The following is a 17,292-nucleotide window of genomic DNA, read 5'->3' as shown; positions in this document are numbered from 1 at the left end:
TTTAGGACACATAATATTCCCCAATGAACTCGTCTGTAAAATTTGAATGAGGAAAGGACCAGGAACAGGCCAGGGCAAATACCAGTGTTACATGACTACTAGGCAAGTCAACTTCCATCGAAACTAAGGTTTGTTTTTACAATGTAATTCTAGTGCTGACTCCAAAGTTAAGAGCAATGACCACTCTTCCAAAGGACCCATGTCTGATTCCCAGCACCCACGTAACTCATAGTCATTATAGTTATGATAATAATCATCATAATTCCAGTTCCATGGGATTCAACACCCTCTTTTAACCTCCAGTGGCATCAGGCATGAACATGGTGTACAAACATTCATGAAAGCAAAACACTTACACAAATAAAATTTTTAAAAATGTAATCTATTTCTAGGAGATGATGGAATAGCTCAATGGTAAAGAATACTTGCTGCTCTTGTTTACTTCCCAAGACTGACATTATAGGTTCTTCTGACCTCCAAGGGCACTGCACACACAGTGTACATACAAACATGCAAACAGAGCACTTGCACACATAAAATATTTTTGTTGTTGTTGTTTTGAGGCGGACTCTCTATATATAACCCTGGCTGTAATAGAACTCACTCACTATGTTGACACCAGCCACAAACTCACAGAAAATCACTTGCCTCTGCTTCCTAGGTACCAGGATTAAAGGACTACCATACCTAGATAAAGCAGGTTTTTAAAATCGATTCTATAAGCAATCAGTTCCTTTTCTTTTGGGGGGGTTCAAAACAGGGGTTTTCTGTGTACCCCTGGTTGTTCTGGAGCTAGCTTTGTAGACCAAGGTGCCTTGAACTCACAAGTGCTGGGATTAAAGGAATGTGCCACCACCACCTGGCATCAATCAGTTTCTTAAGGAAGAAAAACATTGCATTTAAGGAGTTCAGTGCCAAAAAGTTAGTGCCCAACACTTTATGAGTGTCCACAGTAAGTTGTAAAGCCCTCCAGTGGCTGCAAGGAAGTGGTTTCTAGGTCACTTAGAAATCTTCATCTTAACCAAATCTCATTGATAACGATCCCAAGACACCATAGCATAAACTTCACATATTTCATCACAATCTGTAAATAAAACAAAACTGAATTTACTGCTTAAATAAATGTTAAGTGTTTTGTTCAGCTTGTTATTACTATAATAAAATATCAGAGGATTATTTTTGTGCACAGTTCTGGAAGTGAAAGAATCAAACACTCATGGGTGCCCCTCTGGTAAGGAGGCCACATTAGCTGCACCACACCATGTTAGAAAGTGTGTTCCTCCCTTTTCCTCAGAAAGCCTCCAAGATCCAGTCATAATAGTTCTACCTCTGTGTCCTTATAGTCACTTCTTAGAGGCCCCACCTCTGAACACCACAGCGGAATTAAGTTCCCCCCTTTCCATTAACATAAAACTTTGGGACTTAAACTGCTCTGTGAGTTGGAAGGAGAGTCAAATGTACTTTAGCCATAGCACAAGGTAAGGGTAGGTAATAAGGAGAGGTCAAGAACTGTCAGGAAGTTCTGTCAAAGTCACATTTCTTGAACTGGAAGCCTCCTGTAAGATGGGTCCCTCTGTGTGCATCCTTGACCAACTCTAGAGGACTGAGACCAACGGTCAAGGATCTGTGAAAATAGCCAGGTAGGAATTTTGAGATGTTAAGTTCAAAGTGTCTCAGGCAAACTCTAAGCTGATGCTGTCTAACATGGCTGGGTTATTAGATACGTTCTCAACGAGAAAAGCAAGATGATGTCTTTTCTTCCAGGAGAGTCTCCTGGAATGGAAATGTTATACTAATTAAGACAAAGGGCTGTGTGGATGGATGGTTGGGTTCTCAGTGGCAGAGCTTTGTGAAAGCAGATGGCTCAGGTTCTTGTCTTTGCTCTTCTGTAGTCATATGAAGAAGACTTTTCACACCATCTGATAGAGGCCCGTGTGATTGCCCAGAGGTTGCCAAAGCCAGCTTTTCCTAGAGGACGGGGAGAAACAGAGAGACCCAAAATGAAAAAAAAATCAATCACTTTTATAACATAATATTCAGAAGCCCATACTGTTACCTGAAATTTCTTTGAATATCAAAGTAAATAACTCATGTGAACTTCATGTATTTCATAACATAGTTTAGTTCTAATGAGATGCTAAGAGCTAGACAGACACCCCCCCACAGATGACAGATGGACGGACGGACAGACAGACCGACAGGAAAATGGGCCATAGATTGTGGAAGGCCCTAAATAAGAATAGCATAATAGAAGCCATCTTAATATTCCTACTATATTCTTAGAGGCTAACAGTTACATTTCTATTTCTCTGTGTCTGCTTATCTTCCTGTACAGCATATTTTCAAGGCCTGCAGTCCAGGCTCTCACACCCTTCTGCCACTTGGCCTGCAGTCCAGACTCCCCCAGCTGCAGACTTGTGTCCTTGGAACACACCCTGCCAAGGAAAACTTCTGTGCCCCAGCCCTTCTGCTACCTGCCTTACTTAAGCCCTGTTGGTACTTTCAATAAACGAGACTTGATCAGAATCCTGTCTTGTCTCCGTCTCTCGAGTCTCTTGTCCCCCCATTCTCACTCCCTCCCCCAGGGTTCCTGTTGACTGACTCCACGGGCAGGGCAATAGATAATAAAAAAATCTCAAATGTCCAGCTTCTTCCTCTCCTTCCTGATCTGAGATAAAGGCCTGGCAGGCTTTTGTTTCCACCAATAGGTTCTCCCACTTTACAGATGATCAAATAAGTTCAGGGCTGGTCAGGCAGTGGTGGCGCACGCCTTTAATCCCAGCACTTGGGAGGCAGAGGCAGGTGGATCTCTGTGAGTTTGAGACCAGCCTGGTCTACAAGAGCTAGTTCCAGGACAGCCTCCAACAAAGCCACAGAGAAACCCTGTCTCGGGAAAAAAAAAAAAAAAAAAAAAAGAGGGCTGGTCTTTAAAATGTATACCTGAAACTGTGGCCCTAACAGCTGTTTCTTTGTTTAAGTTGACCATTCCAAAACAAGGGGAGGGGAATCATCCCAGGACATCAAAAACATTTAAAACCCTGAGCCATCCAGGGGAGAAATGTTCTCTTTGTGTGCCCCTCCCCGTGCTTTGCTCTGTGTGTGTGTGTGTGTGTGTGTGTGTGTGTGTGTGTGTGTGTGTGTGTGTGTGTGTGCTTACCTGTAACATTGCTTATTGCAGTGGTTCTCAGCCTACCTAATGCTGTGGCCCTTGTGTTGTGGTTACCCACAACCATAAAATTATTTTTGTTGCTACTTTATAACTGCAATTTTGCTACTGCTATGAATGGTAATGTAGATATCTGATATTTCTGATGGTCTTGGGTAACCCCTGTGAAAGGGTCACTCAACCCCCAAAGGGGTCACAACCCACAGGTTGAGAACGGATGACTACTTGCTGTGTCTGAGATTTTTTCCTGTCTCTTGATTTAACTGGCAGAAAAAAACAGCTGACCAAGACCTCTAGGTGGGTAATAATCTCCCAACCAAAGATAAAAAAGACCCATAGTGTTCTGAATTCTCAGATGGAAGATATGATAGAAATCCAAAAAGAGATTCGATTTTATATGTATATGCACACACATATATTCTTTTCAAGCATGTATGACTCGTTTATTAAAATTGACCACATATAAAGCTACTAAGGCAGTTTCGAGCTACTTTATAAAACTGACAATTAAAACTAGCTACAAACTGTAGACTGAATTTGGTGATTGTAATTCGAAGAAACAAGATACAATTACATCTGTTAACTCCACTATGGCTAGACTTTACCCCCTTTCTATATTTGGCACACTTTCCACGTTTTCCAAAATGTTTATTATACATACTTTACTTAATGCTGAAGTTGGTTTATTTCAGGTCCTTATATGCTGTTGTATATGCAAACAATAATCCTGGTTGATTTCTACTAGAGGCACATGAGTCTTTCCTACAAAGGCGTGCTAGCATGGAATGCTCTTTGCACTAGTGTTTGGTCTTCAGAAGGTCAATATCCTTGGTAGTAAGATGTGTTTAATCTTCGGGAGATCAACAGGGAGGAGGAGAAAAAATGCACAGGAAAAGCTGAGAAAGAAGGAAAAGGAAAGGGTGATGCAAAACCAACTTTGACTTTTTAGGTGAATGTGCCCTTTCAACCTGTCTGTGGTCATTTCAGACTTCAACCGATGGGCGGGATTTAAAGGCATAGCTGGGGGCCCGTAGGCAGAGATTCCACCACGCGCCACAGATCAGGTCACTGGGGAGCCACGCCCAGAAGAGACCAGCCTAGAGGCTGGAGAATGATGAAAACCTTTAATTTCTTAAGAGAAATTTGAAGTTTGCTGAAAGCACAGCACAGTATTGCTGGACACAGTTAACTATTGTTGTTCTGTTTTCTGTTAATACAATGGTTTGAGACTGATTTTAGTTTAAAATGACCCTGGGTTTATCAAGTCCACGCTCAAATCCCACTTAGCTCATGGCCTTTTCAAAAAGGCTTATGACCACAGATTAGGACCCGTTTCCTTGATTGTAAAACAGAATTAAAGAGATTAAATTAACTAGTGTATGTTAAGATGCACCTATAGTCAGACAACTGCAGTAATAATTACTATTTAATATATACTGTTATCTGCCTTTATGTGTGGGGGGGGGGACGGTTAATAATCTACTCTTATTGGCCTCCCTCTGTATATAATGTTTAAGTATGCAGGTAGGCAGATCATTTATTTCAAGAACCTTTTAAAAATCTGCTCCCTATTTATCTATTCAAGTACTGGGGGGGGGTGTTGTTTTGTTTGGTTGGTTGGCTGGTTGGTTGGTTTGGTTTGGTTTGGTTTGGTTTGGTTTGGTTTTTCAAGACAAGGTTTCTCTGTGTAGCACTGGTTGTCCTGGAACTCACTCTGTAGACCAGACTGGCCTCAAAGTCAGAGATCTGCCTGCCTCTGCCTTCTGAGTGTTGGAATTAAAGTTGTGCGCCACCACTGCCCCTGCAAGTACAGGGATTTCTTTTTAACACAGGGCCTCACAGCCCAGTCTAAGATAAGACTTACAATAAAGCCTAGAACTATCTCAGACTTCTTCCTCACCCTCCCACCTCCACCACACAAGTGTGTGCCACCACTCCCGACTGAGCCAACACCAGCCCCCATCCCTTTCCCAATAACCTCTGTTTCACCTCTGTTCTGTTCATATACTCACAGCCTGCACTATAAGTAAGGAACAGGGGTTTAAGCACATGAAGTAGACCTAGGTCCTTTAATAGAAATATACATGAACCAAGGAAGTCAGGAATAGAGCAGATCCGAAAAACCATTAGAAATAAAAAGTAGTTCTTCCATTTAATCTTGAAGAAATACAGTTTTAAGTAAGATGAGCCTGTGCTCTGGCTCCAACTAGCTGCGAGTGGGTTATTTGGCACAGTCAATATCAAACTCCTGGAGTATTCACTGCAGACTATACCTGGTTAAAATGGGGGTGGGGGCTGGAGAGATGGCTCAGCCGTTAAAGGCTAGGCTCACAACCAAAAATATAAAATGGGGGTGGGGTTAAGTGAATTGACATATGTGAAGCCCAGGGGACTGACATAATTCTTGCTGCTTCTCTTTCCTGATTCTCTTTCCTCATCCCACCTTCTCCCTCTTCTTTCCTCGATAGCCCTCCCCTTCCCTTCCTCCTCTCCACTCTTCCTATAGATTGCTGTTACCCAAAAGCATCACAGACCTTCTACTTACACAGAAACCACCAAAGCACCTGGCTTGACTCATGAGAACCATCTTCATCAAGATGCTGCTCCATGAAGAGCTTCTCCAGTGACTTGTAGCATCAGATGCCCTGGTTATCCATGCTGTACTTAAATCCTATGTCAGAGGACAGTGCAATGCAAGGTTGAAGCAGAAATCTTGTAAAAAAAAAACAAGTAAATAAATAAATAAAAACTGGAGAAAGGGAGTCAGACATGGTGGCATACACCTGTAATCCCACACTTGGGAGGATGGGACTGGAAGCTTGGAGGTTCAAGGGCAGCCTAGGCTACAAAGCAAGACCCTGTATGAGAACAAGAAACAGCAACAAAATTGAGAACAGCTAACCACAAACAGCTAACTTACGATGGAGTCAAAAAAAAAAAACCCTTTAACTTCTAATCCTACTGAATGCTAGGATTATATTCATGCCAGGCAAACACTCTACCAACTGGCCTACATCCCTAGGCCATCTTTTTTTTTTTTTTTTGGCAAGGCCTCATGTAGCCCAGGCTAACCTCATTATGTACCTGAGGCTAGCCTTAAACTCATGATATTCTTGCCTCCACCTCCCAAAATTAAGTGCTATTTCACAACGTATTTCATGGTAACTCTTGGAAAGTTTTCCTGGGCCTAATAATTAAAATCTCAGACTTTTGAGGTTAGTAATTCCAGACGATGAAGATTTCATCTCTATGAAAAACGCCATGACAAAGGGGGACAAGAAGAGATGGGGGACGTTGGAATGGAAGCCGGCTTCTTTAGAGAAGAAACGGGCAGGACATACACTGCCTACAGGGTCAAAGGGCAGCCTAGGGAGGTGCCCAACTGTCCCCAAGACTTGGGGTGGTTGGTGTTGTGGCTGATGCTTCTTCCTTTGGCCTCGGATACAGTCTCAACTACTCTCACACCTGGGGATGTTCCAACTCTTAGCCTCAAGCACGGTTCACCCTGCCTTCATACCTGCCCTGCCCCTGCTTACCTGGCTCCTGCCTGCTTCTCAATGGTACATGTGTTCGCATTCATCCTTGTTCCTCATTATGGGTCCCTGCCCGCAGTGTGCTAGGTGGTTCCGTGTCAGCTTGACACAGGGTAAAGTCATCTGACAGGAGGGAACCTTAAAAGAGAATAATCCTCCATAAGATTGGGCTACAGGCCAAGTGCGAAGACGTTTTCTTAATCAGTGATTGATGCTGGAGGGCTCAGCCCATTGCGGGTGGTGCTGTCCCTGGGCTGGTCCTGGGTTCTATAAGAAAGCAGGCAGATCAAGCCGTGGGGAGCACCCTCCATGGACTGCATCAGCTCCCGCCTCTAGGATCCGGCCCTGTTTGAGTTCCTGTCCTGACTTCCTTTCAGTGATGAACTGTACGTAGAACTGTGAAAGCATAAGGCCAAATAAACCCTTTCCTCCCCAACTTGTCTTTTGGTCATGGTGTTTCATCTCAGTAACAGAAACCCTAAGACAAGCAGTGAGGGAGACATTTAGGAAAGGTAACCCCGACCTTGACTCTGAATGTTTCAGATCTTAGTGCTGACTACAGAGAAGCAAGTGCTGGTAAAACCACTAAAAGACAGCTTGTGAGAAAGAAATGAAGATTAATTCCTTCAGGGGTGAATAGAATGCACGGTGTGTTGAACATGCCGAAATAGCGTTTTGAAAGAGCCGCAAGATGCAAGATGCGTACTCCTTGTGTGGGAAGCTCAGCTGGGACAGGTCATGGCATAGACTTCAGGGTCTCGCTGCCATCCTGTGAAGCTCAGCTCTACCAATACCTAGCTGGTGACCTGGGCTTAGCCTCTCTGTGCTTCGGTCTCTTCCTTTGTAAAATGCAGGTGAACATATCCACCTCCTATATCTCTGATGAGTATAAAACCCGCTTAAGACAGGTGAAGCGTTTAGCATATGGCAAACGCCATTAACAGTAAGGGTGGCTGAGGATTGTTCTCTAGAGTGAGTGTGCAAATGAGGGGAGCAGGCCCTGTGTGTAATTCATTAATTCTGTCTGGGAAGAGCGAGCAGTGTGGAGACCCTGCCTGAGAAGGCTTGCACAAGGCTTTGCCATTGGCCTGCCGGGCAGTAGCCCTGGCGAGCAGACGAGGCGGGGCTGCGGGGCTGCGGGGCTGCGCGGGGCTGTAAACAGGGGCGGGCTGTGTCGCTGCGGTGTGGCGGCTCCAACCGCTGCGCGAGACGGTGTCCCTGGGTGTCACCAGGGCGCACACCGATAGGAACTTGCTTCCATGTGCGTGTCATGGCTTAAAAATAGCTGCGATCCACCTGCGCGCCAGGGCGGCGGCGCAGCGGCGGGGGCCGCGCGGGAGCCATGGGCGCCGGACTGCGGGAGCCCGCAGGCCACCTCGGGATCTGAGACCCTCGCGACCAGGAGGTAGAGACGTGTGGGCGAGGGGACAGGGATAGGAGCGGGACAGGGACATAGGGGCATTGCCACGCGCCTCTCTGCGTCTCGCTTCTCCTCAGCGCCAGGCTGTCTGGGTAGTCACCGGGCTAAGGTGACAGCCAGGAACCTGTTACTACCGCGACAGCAGCCGGAGGGAGGGGGGCAGGGTCCAGAGCCTCTGGTGGCGGGTTAATGGCATTGGAGAAGGCCCTGGGGTGTTTTCCGGACTGAGCCCGGCTCCACCACGCCAGGAGGAGAAGTCCTGAGGACAGCTGCTCCCTGCTCGGCTTTCGGGCTTTCCTTCCAGCTCCTTACCTTTCATCATCACTAAGGCAGCAGAGTCTGTTCTGAGGAAGGCTGCTGGGGAGAAAGGATGGGTTTTTGAGCCCCAGGAGGAGAGGTAAGTGCTGGGGATGGGGTGGTGGTGGTGGTGGTGGTGGTGGTGGTGGTGGTGGTGGTGATGTCAATTGTAGTGCTAGATTTCTGTGCGACTTCTAACCCAGCCTTTGAATACCTACCTGTCCCTGAGCTCCTGAATATGGACTGGTCCTTCACTAGGTGCAATCCCACTGCCCTTGTTTGTGGTGTCTTCTGAGAGACTGGTATCTCTTGACCCTGGGAGAAGAGAGAGCTAGGCCTGCCTGGGTGTGTAGGATGGGATCACTGAACATATGGCCATGGGCCAAGATGGCTTCTTATTGCTGGACATTCAGTTGAGGTCCCTAAGGCAGACAGCAGCAAAGAGGATGGGATGGAATTCTGCAGGTTCGCCTGCCCCTGCAAAAATGCAGGACCACACCTGGAGGTGAAGGCAAGGGGGGGGGGGTCTCCCATGGTCATCTGTCTGCCCAGATGTCGTAGGGCAAGCCTCAAAAGCAAGCTCAAGAGCCCACTTTCCCAAGGGCTCTCTCTCTACAGGTACTCTGAGACAAAGCTGCTAGGCCCCTCATTGCTCTCCCTGCTCCATGTACTGTCCGGGTTCCCTCGGTGTCAACGGCAACAAAGACGACATTTCTGGAACTCTCAGCTGCCCCTGCGCCCGTGGGATCTCTTAGCCCCCTCCCCTTGCTTCTCCCACTTCTGCCCCACCCCCACAAGACGCGGACGGACGCAAAGCTCCAACCCTGCTTTGACTCAGACTCCTCTCTCCTTAGGGATGAGGTTTAGTCAAAGGCTCACTGCTCCCACTCACAGGCTCGTGTGCACAGACTGGAAGCCTTCTTCCATCAGCTCTTCCATTCAGCAAACTCACTTTCCCTCTTTTCATCAGTCCCCACGCTCACCCTCCCGATAGCCTTCCCGGTGACAAGCTTATCTTGGCGACGTGCAGGGCAGGGATGGGTTAAGCTTCATCTCGCTGGCACCCAGGAGGCATGTCTGGCATATGTCATGGTCCCAGCTGCTGTTATCTTCCTGGTTATCCTCTTTAGATGGCTCTACAACCGCTCCTATCCCCATCCCGGCTCCCCGAACGCCCTGCCTATAACCCCAGCCAGATGAGACCCAGATTTGGGCTGGCAAGTGTCCCAGCAGTGTGTAGAAGCCCCGGAGTGTCTAATGTATGTGTGTGCGTTTCTGTGTTTGTTGGCAGTGGGGGTAGGGCAGGAGAAACAGCAGCTGGGCAACTCCTTCTTCCCGTAAACAAGGACATGTGACTCCCACCTCCTTGGGTGCCACAGCCAGAGCTTAGTGGAGTGAGCCACAGGCACAGGGGCAGCTGAGAGGTTCAGCTCTTAGACTAGCCTTGCCTTCTATTGCTTAAGGGCTTACTCTGCAGGACCCAGTTTCTGAACTCACTCAAATATGCGCGACACCACTTTGCTTCCGGCAGCAGCTACCTGGTGACTGAGCCCACCATCACTCAAGCCACCCTGCAGCGGACACGGTTCCTGCCGCCTTGAAGATGTGCCCTGGGAACTGGCTCTGGGCCTCCATGACTTTTATGGCCCGCTTCTCCCGCAGCAGCTCACGATCCCCTGTTCGTACTAGAGGGACCCTGGAGGAGATGCCCACGGCCCACCATCCCTTCCTCAACGTCTTTGAGCTGGAGAGGCTCCTCTACACAGGCAAGACAGCCTGTAACCATGGCGACGAGGTCTGGCCAGGCCTCTACCTCGGAGACCAGTATGTAATGGATGGCCCTGGGGGGGGGGGGACCATGCCCGAGTATGTACATGTGTGTCCAAGGAGAAAAGTGGCAGGCAGACAGTGACTCACTTTGCCGTTTCCAGGTTGAAGATTGAAGGGAACAGATCCGTGAATAAAGAGTAGAAGCCGGAGGGTTTGGGGGATTTGGGAGGAATTATTAAAATACTCAACTCTGGACAGAGAAACTCTGTTTTGGAAATTATGGTACTTGGTTGAGCTTGTATGAAGTGCCAACACTACAGACTAGTGTTCTGACCTTCCAGCAATTGGGCCGTGGTTTTGAGAAAAGGTAGTCACTAAGATAGGAACAGTAGGCAAAAAGCTGAAGGGGAAGCAGGGCGTTGGTGGCAGATGCCCTTAATCCCAGCACTCGGGAGGCAGAGGCAGGAGGATCTCTGTGAGTTCGAGACCAGCCTTGTCTACAGAGCAAGTTCCAGGATAGGCTCCAAAACAATACAGAGAAACCCTGCCTCGAAAAACAAAACAAAAAACAAAAACAAAATAAACAAACAAAAGCTGAAGGGGAGACCAAGAGAAGCCACTGCAGTCAAAGGTAATGAAGAGAGAGCTGTCGAAGGGGATTCATTCCTTAATATGTGAGGTTTGGTTTTTCGGTTTTGGCACAGCACTTTCTTAGTCCTCGAAGCATCTCTGTGAGGTAAGGGGTCACTCGCCCTGGGTTACAGATGAGGAGAGGGGAGCTCAGCAAAGTTGTATTTGCACCAAGGTCACACATCCTCGAAGCGGGAGTGCCAGCAGTTTGTGTATTGGGTTTGATGGACTTTCTAGGTAGGGAGTTTTCACTAGATGGTCTGTCTATGCCAGAGTCTGACCTTCTTGTCAGTGGTTTCTTCCACTAAGCTGCTAGAGTAGGACCAGATGAATGTCTGAAGGTGACTACAGATCACAGTAAATAAGTGCCCTAGCGTAAGAGATACCAGGTGTCAAGGAGAATTTATATAGCAGTAGAGGGTTGGGGAATGAATATCAGACCCATAATCCAGAGATTACCAGGGACCTATTTATTAATTAATGCATTTATTTATTTGTGCATTTTATGTATATGGGTGTTCTGTCTGCATGTAAGTCTGTCTGAACCCCAGAAGAGGGCATTGGATCCCATGGAACTACATATTATAGACATTTGTGAGCTGCCATGTGGGAGCTGGGAATTGAACATGGGACCCCTGGAAGAACAGCCAGTGCTCTTAACCACTGAGCCATCTCTCCAGTCCCTGCACTCATTTATTGGCCCTGGGAACTGAATCCAGAATACTGAACAAACTAAGTAAGAACACATCCTACCAGGAAATTACATCCATAGCCCTAGCTATGACCTGAAATAGCAGCAGGTCCCACAAACCCTCCTGATGGACACACCCCTCCACAGTTCCCGGGCTGTCCACTGAGGACTTCTCTCTGCCTGGACACCGTGGAGTCAGGAAAATGACTTCCCTGAAGTGCTTTACCCTCTCGCCAGCTCTCGATCTCTCTTAATAGACACTTGCTACCCTCGTGTGAAATCAAAATTGGCTTTCTGGATCCTTTCGTCCTGGTTCCGCCCTTTAGAGCCCTACAGATCAAGGAAAATTCCACTTCCTCCGAGCACTCCCAGTATTTGATTACAGTCATCTTAACCCCACGCCCTTAGAGTTCTCTTCCCCAGTACGATCATTCCCAGACCCCTCAAACGCTGCTCACAAGCTGAGACCCCACTCTGCCATCTGTCCTGGGCCGTTAGTAAATACAGTGGATGCCCACAGCCAACAACAGCATCTAGGATGACTTTTCTTTGCATCTTGGCCTCCCCGACCCCCTTCTAACTTCTCTTTAACGCAGGGATATGGCCAACAACCGCCGTGAGCTTCGTCGCCTGGGCATCACCCACGTCCTCAATGCCTCGCACAGCAGGTGGAGAGGCACCCCTGAGGCCTACCAGGGACTAGGCATCCGCTACCTGGGTGTGGAGGCCCATGACTCACCCGCCTTTGACATGAGTATCCACTTTCAGACAGCCGCCGACTTCATCCATCGGGCGCTGAGCCAGCCAGGAGGTAGGAAAGAAAGCAGAAAGGAAAGGGGGCGTGGCATTCAGAAGCTGCAGGATGCAACCGTGGAGCAAAGACTTAGCAGTAAGACAGACTGCTTAGGATCTAAAGAGCTAACTTAGGTGCTGAGGGAAGAAAATGCTCTCTCCATCATCTTTTTCAAGGCAGTAGTTTGAAAGGTGATAAGGGCGTCATTTAAAGTAAAAGCTACTCCTAGATACTGAGGTTATGAAGAGGTCGTAACTTTTATACTTTTAACCCTATTTCCCATACTTTCCTGTCGTTAAAAAACACTAAGTATGGTTTTTAAATGCTCTAGTTATCAGGGAAAAAATGCAGTTGGCCCTCTGTATTGCCGGGTTCTGTATCATTGGATTCAACCAACCACAGATAGAAAATATTTGGGGGTGGAAGTATTATTCCATGGACAATCTACCATAACAAGTATTTACAGAGAATTCACATTGTGTTAGTGAATATAAATAATCCAGGGATGATCAAAACTGTACCAGGGTGTGCAGGGGTTTATGCAAATGCTGTATCATTTTATATGTGGGAACTGACCAGCCACAGGTGTTAGTAATAGGGAGGTTTTCTGGGACTCAGTCCACACTGAATATCAAGAAACAACCAGCCGGGCAGTGGTGGCGCACGCCTTTAATCCCAGCACTCGGGAGGCAGAGGCAGGCGGATCTCTGTGAGTTTGAGGCCAGGCTGGACCGATAGCCTCCGAAACAATACAGAGAAACCCTGTCTCGTAAAAACCAAAAAAAAAAAAGAAAAAGAAAAAGAAACAACCATATATGCAAATAAAAATATAGTCAGTGTTTTCGAGAAACAGCACTGGAAGGAGAAAAGGAAGGAGAAGTAGGGTGTGCCCATAGTCCCAACTACTCCGGAGGCTAAGGCAGGGGCCCTGTTTGAACATAAGCTTGAGCTTAGCCTGATCAACATAGCAAGACCCAGTCTCAAATATCAAAGCAACAAAGGCATTAGGGAGGAGTTGAGAGGATGGTTCAGGTGGTAAAGAACGCACCATACAAGGGCACTATCTCTTAGCACTAGGGAGGCAAACTTAGGAAACTCCTTGGGGTTTGCTGGCCCGCCTGTCTAGCCCTATCCTGCAAACTTTACCTTCAACCAGAGAGCCTATGTCAAAGATAAATAAATAAATACAATGGAGAACAGCTAAGGAAACACCCAACATTAACTTCTGGCCTCCACAATCACACTCACACCTGTATATTACCATCTACACGTGCATACATGCGCTCTCTCTCTCTCTCTCTCTCTCTCTCTCTCACACACACACACACACACACACAAATGCACACACACCCTGAGCACATATATCCACCATACCATACACAGGCACACAAAAAGAAGGGTTAGGGAAGACCTAAGACAAGGTAAATTCAACACGGAAGGATTCCTGTTGATGCGCCCAGCCAGTGTCAGTGGAGACCCTGCTCTGTTCAAAGCTCCGATGGACAGCAGGACTGAGACTGTCCCCCTGAGTGTCACTCAGTTCATGGACACCAAGCTTCAGAATTCCTTCTCCATTCTATTCTGCCCAGACCTCTCCCCTTAGCCAGAGGCCGTCATTACTTGTTAGAAGTGCTGCGGATTGAACCCTGGTCCTTGCTCATGCTGAGCACAAGCTCTGCTACTGAGTGTGTGTGTGTGTGTGTGTGCCCGTGTGTGTGTGTGTGTGTGTGTGTGTGTGTGTGTGTGTGTGTGTGTGTGTGGGTGTGGGTGTAAATCAGGAGTCTACACTGTGGAGTCAGGTCTCTCTGACCTTTCCATGAGTTCTGAGGCTGGAACTCAAGTCTCCAGGCTTGTATGGAAAATGCCTTTCTGCACGGAGTCATCACACAGCACGGGATCTACATTCTAAACACCACTCATCCTCGCCCATTCCAACCTCAGTGTCCCTTGACCCAACTCGGTCTCTTCACTTGGCCGTGCTGGCCTCTTTCCGACTCTCCAGGCCTTCACCAGGCAATCTCTCAGATGTCCCTTTGTCTGCCCCTTCACAGGGAAGATCCTGGTTCACTGTGCTGTAGGAGTGAGCAGATCGGCCACCCTGGTGCTGGCCTACCTCATGCTGTACCACCGCTTCACCCTTGTGGAGGCCATCAAAAAAGTCAAGGATCACCGTGGCATCATCCCCAACCGGGGCTTCTTGAGGCAGCTTCTAGCCCTGGACCGGAGGCTGCGGCAGGGTCTAGAGGCATGATGGGAGGGGAATCAGGCCAGGTTCCTGCGTGGTTTCCTGGCTCCCGGCTGGGAAGAGGAGACCCAGGAGGCAGGTAGTTAGAAAGGCCATACACAACCCTTCCTACCCCAGTGGCAGGAGCGGGGAGGGCCCCAAGGCCACTGTGACTCTTTGTGGAAGGGGACGGAGAGCCAGGTTGGGCAGTGTGGCAGGTGGGGCCTGTTGACCCGGGAAGGAAGCAGCTGGGCTGTAAGATGACTCTGTGATGAAGACAGCACCAGATTCCAGCAGGGCGTGCCCGACGACTCAGAATCCCTTCCCCTCATTGTGTTCAAGTGTTCCCCTCTCTCACTTTCCAAACAAAAGCACCGCAGCTGTGCAGGACCTGAGCAGTGCTGGGGGGGTGTCAGGGATGCGGCAGCAGAACTGTGAAGGAAGATGTACAGGTTGCAGAAAAGGAGTCGGGGACGGAGTGGTGCGAGAGCCACAACTCCAGGAAGAGAAGTGTGGGAGGACCGACATGACACCCCAAGGGAGCTGCTCGGGGACACTGGTGGAAGACACCCGTGTCTTAGGTGGCCATATTCTCGCTGAAAACCATTCATCTGGAGCAAAAAAATAAAGTCGTGAAAAAGAGGAGAGTGTCTTTGCATCATTAACGGTGTGACTGTTTCCTGGGAACCCTACCTAGTCTCACCGGCTCACTAACCCTCAACCAATTCTTACATGGCATTTTGAAATCTTCAGTTGCTATTCTTAGCTTTTCCACAAGGGGGCAGAAGAGGTCCAAAAACTTGAGGCCTGTAACCACTTAGGGACTCCTGCCCAAGAAAAAGACGTCTTCTGTCTTCCAAGGATAGGGTCCTCTGTCCCCTCAGGCTGACGAGACAGCAGAATATTAATCTTAAACCAAGATCAGATCTAAGTGTCCTACTTCAGGTGCCAATGTACTAAGGGACAGTTGTTTTCGCTTTTAATCCTTCCAGGTTTCCTTCAGAGGAGTGTAACCTTAGTAAGCTTCGTATAAAGGTTTGACAACCAGGAAGAACAGCATGTTATCTCAAATGCCAGACCGCCACCACAACTCTTGCCAAAAAAATAAAGTGTGCTCAATATCTGTCAGAATGGGAAAAGAGGATAGAGAGAAGTGTAAGTGGAAAGCGCAGGGAAAAATAATGAGCCACCAAGACAGCTCAGCAGCCAGTAAAGGCAGCACCAAGCTTTGTGAGCTGAGTTTGATCCTGGGATCCACATAATGGGAGGAACAAAACAAGTCCCACAAGTCCTCTGGCATTCGTCTCGTGTGCACGCTATAGCACGCTCATGCACAGACACAGACAGCACACACACACACACACACACACACACACACACATGATCACACACAAACATACATCCTAAAAATTCTCAAGTCACTTCCGTACGAAGTGTATGTCCCACTAAGAGCATAGAATTCTAAGGTTGGAAGGCACCTCCACAGATTGTGTTTCTATTCTGTAAGTTTATTTATTTATTTAACTTTATTTTATGTGCATTGGTGTAAAGGTGTCAGATCCCCTGGAATTGAAGTTACAGACAGCCATGAGCTGCCATGTGGGTGCTGGGAATTGAACCCAGGTGCTCAGGAAGAGCAGCTAGTGTTCTTTTTTTGTTGGTGTTGTTTGCTTGCTTGCTTTTTTTTGTTTTTCGAGGCAGGGTTTCTCTGTGGCTCTGGAGGCTGTCCTGGAACTCGCTCTTGTAGACCAGGCTGGTCTCAAACTCACAGAGATCGCCTGCCTCTGCCTCCCGAGTGCTGGGATTAAAGGCGTGCGTAACTACTGAGGCATCTCTCCAGCCTCCTACTCAAAGGTTCAAAGGTTCTACTCACCTTTTCCATGCATCTCTCCTGACTGGAAACGGCGTCATCCTCACTCGACTTCACATCTCTAAGTCCTGTTTACCGGCAGAGGTTCTGACTACTTCTGTGGAATTATTGCGGTCATTTAACAGGTAAGAGTTAAGCGTGGCATCTACGAGGCTGTGGGGTCTGTCACCATCTGTTACTCACAGCTCTTGAGATACAGAGGGAGTTCTCTGATTTAAACCTAGCTCGCATGATTCTCTTCTGACACCAAGAGCTGGTTGTTCTTGGTCACCGGCATTTGTCATATTTCCACCAGCCTTGCTGATATTGGCATCTCTCCCTACTTGTAGGAAGCAGAATTCTCATCTCAGGGTTTATAGACCCTGAACCTCCAGGGAGACCTGTGAGATGGGGAGAGAGCAGGCTCATCATCTGAGAACTCAATATATGGTCTCCTCTGAGGGTGCATTTATCAAAGGAACAGAGAGAAGCCTTCATAAGCCGTGCTGGTCCTAATCCAAATGAGTTGGTTCCCTACTAGAACCATGAACCAAAGCCAGGTGTGGTGTGGCACACACGTGTAATCCCAGCACTCTGGACATGAAGACAGGGCATTGAGAATCCCAGGCCAGTCTTGTTACACAGAACTTGCCACAATCAATAAAGAAAATTATGTGTCACCGTGCGGTGGTGGCACTGTCGGGCAGTGGTGGTGCACACCTTTAATGCCAGCACTCAGGAGCAGAGGAAGGCAGTTCTCTGTGAGTTTGAGGCCAGCCTGGTTTACAGAGCGAGTTCCAGGACAGGCTCCAAAACAATACAGAGAAACCCTGTCTCAAAAGAGAAAAAGAAAGGAAGGAAGGAAGGAAGGAAGGAAGGAAAGAAAGAAAGAAAGGAAGGAAGGAAGGAAAGAAAGAAA

At 47.8% G+C, this 17,292-nt stretch overlaps 1 protein-coding gene and 1 long non-coding RNA gene across 3 annotated transcripts; one reads left to right on the top strand and one right to left on the bottom strand.

Moving 5' to 3' along the window:
- Positions 1-366: 366 nt before the first annotated feature.
- LOC110340296 lies at positions 367-9,694 on the bottom strand. Its single transcript, XR_002382077.2, has 4 exons — positions 9,309-9,694; positions 6,703-6,837; positions 5,712-5,878; positions 367-1,968 (listed from the first exon to the last, which is right to left on the bottom strand). It is a non-coding gene; the product is annotated as an uncharacterized LOC110340296 (long non-coding RNA).
- Positions 7,852-15,166, top strand: Dusp26 (dual specificity phosphatase 26). 2 transcript variants are annotated; one of them, XM_005066596.4, is made up of 5 exons: positions 7,853-8,104; positions 8,368-8,516; positions 9,948-10,240; positions 12,104-12,318; positions 14,352-15,166. In XM_005066596.4, the coding sequence occupies exons 3-5, from the start codon at positions 10,020-10,022 to the stop codon at positions 14,549-14,551; spliced, it is 636 nt and encodes a 211-aa protein (XP_005066653.1). In that variant the 5' UTR covers positions 7,853-8,104; positions 8,368-8,516; positions 9,948-10,019; the 3' UTR covers positions 14,552-15,166. The 2 variants fall into 2 exon arrangements, with proteins under 2 accessions (XP_040587776.1, XP_005066653.1); XM_040731842.1 differs by having other exon boundaries at positions 7,852-8,516; positions 9,951-10,240.
- Positions 15,167-17,292: the final 2,126 nt, after the last annotated feature.

The sequence above is a fragment of the Mesocricetus auratus genome, unplaced genomic scaffold (assembly GCF_017639785.1).
Source record: "Mesocricetus auratus isolate SY011 unplaced genomic scaffold, BCM_Maur_2.0 Super-Scaffold_100026, whole genome shotgun sequence".
Classification (NCBI taxonomy): Eukaryota; Metazoa; Chordata; class Mammalia; order Rodentia; family Cricetidae; genus Mesocricetus; species Mesocricetus auratus.
Note: the sequence above shows the minus strand (reverse complement) of the source record. Positions and strands in the feature narration are given on the sequence as shown.